General features: G+C 35.4%; 1 protein-coding gene across 3 annotated transcripts in view; it reads right to left on the bottom strand.

Annotated features, from left to right (window-relative positions):
* Positions 288–8,498, bottom strand: part of LOC109235769 (probable acyl-activating enzyme 18, peroxisomal) — an 8,809-nt gene continuing 598 nt past the window's right edge. Inside the window, exons 2-14 of one of the 3 annotated variants that reach the window (XM_019402009.1) lie at positions 7,492–7,621; positions 7,133–7,392; positions 6,578–6,779; positions 5,843–5,883; positions 5,330–5,458; positions 4,903–4,976; positions 4,591–4,811; positions 4,267–4,361; positions 3,976–4,192; positions 3,342–3,467; positions 2,687–2,785; positions 1,184–1,390; positions 288–622 (exon numbers count right to left, since the gene is read on the bottom strand). In XM_019402009.1, coding sequence (XP_019257554.1) covers positions 509–622; positions 1,184–1,390; positions 2,687–2,785; positions 3,342–3,467; positions 3,976–4,192; positions 4,267–4,361; positions 4,591–4,811; positions 4,903–4,976; positions 5,330–5,458; positions 5,843–5,883; positions 6,578–6,779; positions 7,133–7,392; positions 7,492–7,621 — 1,915 coding nt within the window. In that variant the 3' untranslated portion in view covers positions 288–508. Of the gene's footprint in view, positions 623–1,183; positions 1,391–2,686; positions 2,799–3,341; positions 3,468–3,975; positions 4,193–4,266; positions 4,362–4,590; positions 4,812–4,902; positions 4,977–5,329; positions 5,459–5,842; positions 5,884–6,577; positions 6,780–7,132; positions 7,393–7,491; positions 7,622–8,498 lie in introns of those variants that run through there. The other 2 variants (XM_019402011.1, XM_019402010.1) reach the window with 2 other exon arrangements.

Genomic DNA, 8,498 nt, shown 5'->3' with positions numbered 1-8,498 from the left:
ATTTTCATACTATATTATAATATACGTTCTCTATAATAGCACTTCGCTATAACAACCAAAAAAATCTGGAACAAATGAAGCTTTATAGAGAGGTTTGCCTCATTTCAACGACCATCAATGATAAGTGCAAATTTCATGTCTCATTTCTCCCACCAATTTGTGAGATATAGTTCGTACTACTCCTCTCGATCCTCTTAACACTTTCTGAAAGCAATCTGGGGACTATGAGACATGATGTCAATTCTGTCTGATAGAAATAAGTCTTTGGACAGGACATTTGCACAATGAGATAAATCTCATACCACTGTAGTTGAAATCCTTTGGTTCTTTTAATTCACAGGACTAACAAATAACACCAGAAAATTCCAACTAAGATTCAAATATCACTAATATTATTACATGCACAAAATAATGTAAACATCATATCTTCTCGCTTACCCTTCCACTTTTGCTTATACGTATATAACTATATAAGCAGATTACAGACATACCAGACTTGTGATTTTAGCTAAAGTTTACTCTGTATCTGAAGATCTTGCTTCCACTGGTCTCTTAGAACTCTCCTCAACAACTTATTTGAAGCTGTTCGAGGGAACATCGGGACTATCTTCACGGAGCTCACCTATTTATGGTAAGAAAAGTGGTTATCAGAAATGGTAAGAAAAGTGAAGGACACTCTTTGTTGTCCAGAAGAGTCAAAGACACCCTAAAGAGGAGAGGGCGACCTGCAACATTTAATGCAAATAAAAGGGTTTCCAGTGGAGTTGCATTTCCGACTCATCTTCCATAAATTTCCAGGGCAAGAACTAATGCTTCTAGACTAGGACTCATTGAAGAGTTAAAAAGGCATAACATATGGATCTTAGTGCTCTTGTACAATATACCAAATGTCCAAAATTAACAATCTCAGGAACAACCTTTAAACAATTGAAAATGGATTAAGAACCCTAATAATGAAGACTTGCAACAGCAAAAAGTTTTGTATCCCTATACTGTATCAATTCTCTTGTAAATTTCTGAGGTCTGTTTACTTTGACAAGAAGTTATTGTTATCATTCTTTTTTGATTGACAAACGAGAAATGAAACTATTTTCTCAAATATTTTCTTCTAGGACTAGGATAGGATAATTCTGTAATCTCTAGTTGAATGTAACCTTATGCTTAAACCTTAGAAAGTACAAACCTTGAATAAAGGATTAAGATTGCTTTGAATGGCTCTTGAGAATCTTTTCTTCAGAGTGTCTGCTGAAATAGTTATCCCCTCTGTGAGAACCACAAATATAGCTAACTGTTCTGGACCACCATTTGGCGGTGCAGCACTGACTGCAGCGGTTTCCAGGACACTGACATCAGCACGATCACACACACGCTCAATTTCTATTGAACTTGTCTGCAGGTAGAAAAGAAAATTGAGAGAATACATAAAGTACCCATTAAACTTGTCCCGAAAAATCATTTACGCACCTAAACTTTACGGGCAACCTTTTACCCCACTATTCTAAACGTAAGTGAATTTAATACCCCCTTCAAAATACTGAACCAGTCTTGTGGTGGCTGTGTTTACACGCGCATAAAGACTCCTATTTTCATTTTTTTCCAGTTTCTTTTTTTTAAAATTTCAGTTTTTAAAAAACGAAAACTTTATGTTAAAAAACAAAACAAAAAAGATCTGTTTTTACAAATTTGTTTTTCCAGTTTTTACAAAACAAAATTCTTTTAAAAAACTAAAAAAAAAATATTTTTCAAAAACGAAAATATTTTGTTGAAAATAATTTTTTCAGTTTTTAAAAAACGAAAATATTTTGTTAAGAAACGAATTTTTTTTTTCTGTTTTTACAAAAAAAAAAAATCAGTTTATACAAATTTGTTTTTTCAGTTTTTACAAAAAGAAAATCTTTAAAAAAACTGAAAAAATAACATTTTTCAAAAACGAAAATATTTTGTTGGAAATATTTTTTTCAGTTTTTAAAAAACAAAAATATTTTTTAAAACTGAATTTTACAATTTTTACAAAAAGAAAGAGAAAGAAAAAACGAAAAAGAAAAGAAAAATGAATAAGAAAAGAGAAAAAAATAAATATTAAGTTAATTAGTTATAATATCCCATAGAAAGTGACACGTGGACCATAATTAGTTTTAAGTTATTTTTTTTTTGCCTTCACGCGAGCTACAAAGTGAACTACACGTCTTGCGCCAGGTCATCACTGAAGGGGGTATTAAATTCACTTAAGTTTAGAATAGTGGGGTAAAAGGTCGCCCGTAAAGTTTAGGTGTGTAAATATTTTTTCCGAACAAGTTTAATGGGTACTTTATGTATTCTCTCAAGAAAATTTTATTTATGTATTGCTTCCAGAATCAATAAACGCAGTCCATAAAATATTTCAGCTATGTTATAGATTCAAACACTCAAGATAATAAATTTGTGCTTTATGTTCTGAGTGTCAAGTGCATCAGAGATTATGTGAACATTCATGGTGTTGTATACTAGTAACCATGACAGTAAGAGCAACTTTTTACTATAGCCACTAGCCTGAATAAATCTATGAGTGGAAAGGGATATCAGTAGCATATAAGCACACAGACTAGCACACTTGGCAGAAGTTTTGATAGATACTACGGGTATGTTGAAAGGAGAACAATGTAGAGTCAACTACGAGATTGATAGTGGTGGAATGGTAGTGTAGTACCTTTATACCTCCAAGATTCATGGTGTCATCAGCTCTGCCTTGAACAACAAGATAACCTCCAACAGTTCGCTTTAGGATATCACCATGTCTCCTTAGTTGCTGGAAAATATAACTGCAGCATCAGTTACAGCAGCAATGACAGTGTGATCCAATTACTTAAAAGCTACTCAGCAGAGTATAACTTATCCGATTAAAATATGGAAAAGAAGGCTTGAGTTTTGAGTCTATCATCCACAATTTGTAGTCAACAATCAGACTATTGTTTGGTCGAAGAACTTGGTCGTCTATATCAGCAGGGGAAAAAAAGGCACAAAGACATTATTCTTTTTTATTGGAGAGAGGGTGGGTGTGGTGTGTGTGGGGTTTTGGGGGGGGGGGGTGGGGGGGGGGTGGGCGCTCTTTACAAGGAATTTATCAATTGAAAGTTAATGGTCAGAATTATCATGTAAAATCATGAATAGTTGATCAAAACCGTTTCATTCTCTAGAAAGGAACCTTATTAGCTTAAAATTCTATATCTAAAGCTAGGAAGTAAAGAATGAGCAGTCTCTAAATTCATCCAAATTCGATTTCACATAGTTCAATAGGAAAATGCTACGTGTTGTAGGGAAAAGCCAATAGAGAACAATGCTTTTCTGCGACATATGCTGCATACCATATCTTTGTGCATCGGCATTCCCCTGAAATACACTTTCTCATGATCAGCATTCAGCAATCTATCAGTTGCTCCCATATAGGTTGGAAACAAGCCTACTTCACCAACACAAGCTTGATCATCTGGCTGGAAACAGGTTCAAAATCAATCTTTATCAAAGCCAAAATGTATGCTTGATAACATTATACAAGGAAAAAAGAGTGTCTCATTTACGAATAAACACAGTCAGGAATCCTGTGAGTTTGTCCTGACCAATAAGTTAGTATGGTTACTCCACTTTAGCCTGTTCCTATTGATCCAGGACACTTGTCTACTTGTTTCTCAACTAGCATGCTATCTATCCTGTTTTAAGTGTTTCACCTTAACAAACACCCGATTAATTCATGATTTCTATATGATTGTTTGATCAGTAACTTGATCCCAGCATGTTGTTCTCTGATTAATATATGCCTATATGTTTACCTAGTAATAGCTAATGGATTAAAGCCATGTGAAACCTTGTTCAAATTAATTGTCACTCCATTCTGTCTGTTGTTTGATTGTTGGAGTTCATGGCTGAACTCCTTCTGCTAAATGTGTGCTACTTGCGGTTTTTTGTAATCTGGTAATATGTTTCTATGTAAAGCTCTCTTACATAAGGGCGCCCATCTTCGTCTAAGATGACAAAACCTGTGGACATTGATGCAGAGCTAAAAGTTCCAAAAGCTTGTGGTTGAAGAAGATTCCCCATAATGTAAGATGACGATAGCTCTGTGCCTCCGCAGCATTCAATAACAGGTTTATAGTCCACCCTTGAAGAAAGCCAAAGATCATCATCGACATTAGAGGCTTCTCCAGTACTAGCAAACATCCTGCAGATGCTTTAATGTTAGATTTTCCCACTGACGAATTGATATAATATTTAGCACTTGAACTCAATAAGTACCGTATCCTTGTCCAATCTAGGCCTTTCATACACCCAGTACTTTTCCAAGTCTTCACTAAGCTTGGAACAGTCCCCAGGATAGTAACTCCTGCATCCTACTGACACATAAAGGGTTGAAAGAATGAAGAAAATTAATATAGACAGAAAAGCAAGCTCGGGTGAATTAGGATTTCAAACAATATGATCAAAGTAAATTGATTCAGTAGAAAAATGTGTTGTCGGATATACTATGACATTTAATTGCCACAAACATTCACCAAAAAATAAAGATCTTAGTATAAATCTGGCAGACCCCTTAATGGAATATGAAGAAAAAGTTTCTACCTGCACAAATTTCCCAAAACCATGGTCTAGAGGGGATCCATGATAGAGAGCTAGAGTTGCACCAGTTAGAAAGCAACTGTAGATTAGAATTGGCCCCATCACCCATCCCAAGTTTGTGGGCCAGCAGCTAACATCTCCAGCTCGAACATCAAGATTAGCCCATGACTCAGCACCACATCGAATGGGAGACAGGTGAGTCCAAGGTATTGCTTTTGGATCTCCTGAACGAGGCAAAAGGAATGACAGAATCAACAAGTTACACAAATGCCACAGCCAAAAATAAACTGCATAGTCTCAACAAGGATATTTTACCTGTGGTTCCTGATGAGAATAGTATGTTGGTAACAGAGTCTATCGATTGATGAACTGGAAAATAAGAATTTGGCCTGCCAAAGAATAAAATATTATCAAAGCTTAAGTTCTTAAAATAAGGGAAAATAAAGCTATTATTCGATGGTCGCAGAACTTTTTTATGAATTTTCTGTAAATTTAGAAATTTCGACATCCTTCTAAAAGTGATGATATTGGGAATAAAGGACAAATCCAGCATAATCCTGGACTGCCACTAAAGGTGCTACATATTGCCATGATAGATTCACCAGTTTTAAACTATCATTACGGTATATACGCTATAGAGGAATTTTAAGTTAGAGAACATATTCTTTTCTTTTTTTTTTTGGTAATTAGTTCGAGAACATATTCACCGTAATGCTTTTGGAGAAAAAGATCATTAGATTACCTGGGAAGGTGATTGACACTGGCAAGAAAATCATTCCATGATAGATCTTGGTTCCTTAATTGAACTTGTACATCCTCCCCAATCGCAGGAACTACAATAGCTTTAACTGGAGCAGCTTCTACAACTCGGCTGCAAGAGTTAGAGAGCATAAAACATGTATTCACTATGTTTCTTTAAGAGGGAAATGATAATTATCAATGCCTGTAGTGATGACATTTGAATCTCCTTCCCTTCTTTTTAATTTATTCTTTATTTAAATTTACTTTTTTATTGAAACTTTTGAATGACAGTTAATTAGTTGATTGTCTACTTGTTTTCTTTTTACTTCCAACTATTTGTTCTTTTCTTTCATGGTGAAGAATATGTAATTTTTGGTTGGGAGGAAGATGGATGTCCTCATCACTTCCTTGAAGGGTTTTCGCAATTTCCTATCCCCAACCAAAGATAGACACTATGGAGGTTCTTATGTGCATTATTAAAGTTTTAGCATTCAGCATAACATTAGTCACTTACCTGTACAAGGGGAATCTTCGGTCTCCTCGCACTATGGAATCCTGAATTTTTGTAGCTTAGAAGTTAGAATCATCATACACAATTTAAATATAACTCTACTGATAGTAAGATTACTGTCACCAACTATACAATATTTAGTTTTTTGGTTAAATTACAATAGTAACTCACCCAAGAACAGACCCATAGAATATACAGCTGAATATCCAGCAAAAGCTTAATAATCAACCTAACATTTGCACAATGGAATTCAGTAGAACTAAAGAATAACAAGATTATTTGATCCCTAATGATGTGAACCTGATTAACTATAAACCTGCTATTTCAGATCTCTTGACAAAAATAAGGTCCTATAAATTGGAATGTCTTTTTATTTCAACATAAGTTGGAAGGCAGAGATTTCCTATTCGTATGTCGGCAAAACTTCAAATCCTGTAACATTATCTGATTGATCACTGGGAATAAGGGAAAAATCACACATGGGATGTAAGCCATTAACAAATGGTTAGGGGATTACTGACCTGACATGATATAGAGATAATGATCATGTCCTTCAAAACTGGTTAGGGAAAATCTTTAGAGATAGCAAGGTTGGGGAGGGCGATGTGGACAAGCGTACGGCAAAAGGTCAATCCAGTAAAAGACATCTAGGACTGTTTGTTAAATGTGTCCCCGCCTATCTCCTCAATAGGCAACTCCTTTAGTTAACATTTTCTGTTCACTAGAAAACAGAAGTACCTGTGTAAATACAGCCTTGGCATTAGACACTCGTAAACGGACCGCAATCTCCTGTGCAGCAAAGCTATCAGCAATTGATACCACCACAAATCCAGCAAGAACAATGGCCAAGTATATAATGACTGCTGTGGCAGTCATTGGCATGTCAATGGCAATAGCATCTCCCTTTGAGAACATGTTGTCCAGCGCATTTGCCACCATCCTGTGGAAGAGACAAGAAGTTTAAAATGAGCTCTCAATTTAGAAAAGAGTGATTATGAGAAGAAGGGAGCATGAAGGGGGGCGTAATGGCAATGTATGTATACAAGAAGACAGCTTATGATCAAATTATTTTGCCTGAAGACAGTATCAGAAAAACCAAAACAGAAGGAAGGAAAATATATCATATCCGTAACGCCAAATGCAAGACAACAGTATAGTGCACCAGATGAACCACAAGAACAATTTAATAAGCACATGGCTTTACTTTCACCAAGATCAATTAGAGAAAGTAAGCTTCATTCAACCAAATACGAATGGAATGAACAGATATTACAATATGAAGCAAGAGCCTACATTACTTGTTCTCTCAGCTGTTTCAATGTCATGCAATTAACTTCTTTATCATCATTCCCTTCTGCCCTCCATACAATGGCCACGCTATCATCCTGCTTGTTGGGGTAATTGCTCGAACGCACACAACTCTCAGCTATATTCAGAACTGAACCAGGAAGCCAATTTCCTCCATGTTTTGACTTGTCAGAGGTATCCAGTATGCATTTAGGGGTTTCCAGAAAGTGAATTGGTAGTTCTTTTAAAACAATTGACCAGTAAATCTGGAAAAAACTCCAAGTTATTAGCTCCAAGTATGAATAGAATGTGGAAAAAAGCTCAGTAACCAGAAACTCAAATTCAACACTGAAACAAGAACTTGCCTCAGGGTGCTGAACAGAAAACCTCTGAAACTCTTTAAAACTTGAGATTGGATCCTTGTATGATGCTCCAAAAAGCTTCGGGCAATGAGCTTCCATTATGCGGCCCAAATTTGTGCATCTAGATTCATTCCTGCATAGAGAGAGCAGTTGAGTCAACTGATCAAGAGCAGGAAGCTTTGGGTGAGATAAGTAATGTCAAACTCTGCAAACTAAGGTTTCATAACTATAACACTTTGAAGAAATTCAGCAAAAACTGTATCATTGCTATATTTTTGTGTAAATATAACAAAAGGTTAGCAATTTCAACTGCTTGATAGTAGCTTTTTCGTCTTCAAGTTTTATCCATTAATAGAATCTCTTGAAAAAGGTTACTCTTCCTTAATCAAAGTGTCTCATAGAATGATCCAGCAAAAAAAAACCACAAAAACATATCACTAAAATGGACAGTAAACTTATGTTATGTTTCAAGTTTCAACGATAACTTCTGGAAATCCATAAAAAGCAAGTTAGTGTAAATCTTCACAAAATTCTACTGCTCATTTTAGTAAAGAAACAGAGAGTAATGATTGCCTGCCTCACATGCAGGTACAACTAGCGGCGGGACCAGTATTTTTATGAACAGGGTCAAAATACAAAGAAGTCAATACACGAAAAAGTCAAGGGGATTCAGCATATAGTATAACTTTTTGGCGAACGGTACAACAAACAACTAATCTCAATCCCAAACACACACTCAGCTCCATTTTGAGCCGTTTCAATACAATTACTAATACTTCACATGCAGGCATCACTGTAGATTTTGTCAATGAAATCAAAATGACAACAACAGAAAGAGAACAATTTACAGCCCTTAAACTCAACGAAATTAGACTACCATAAACCCAAACTAAACTACACTAGACGTAATGAAAAACGATACAATTTTACTAAACTGAAAACGAAAAAGAAAGTCGTACGTTTTAATTGAATACAGTAAAAACGAAGTACATTTTTTAAAACTAATTAGA

This window comes from Nicotiana attenuata, chromosome 12, assembly GCF_001879085.1.
Source record: "Nicotiana attenuata strain UT chromosome 12, NIATTr2, whole genome shotgun sequence".
Classification (NCBI taxonomy): Eukaryota; Viridiplantae; Streptophyta; class Magnoliopsida; order Solanales; family Solanaceae; genus Nicotiana; species Nicotiana attenuata.
Note: the sequence above shows the minus strand (reverse complement) of the source record. Positions and strands in the feature narration are given on the sequence as shown.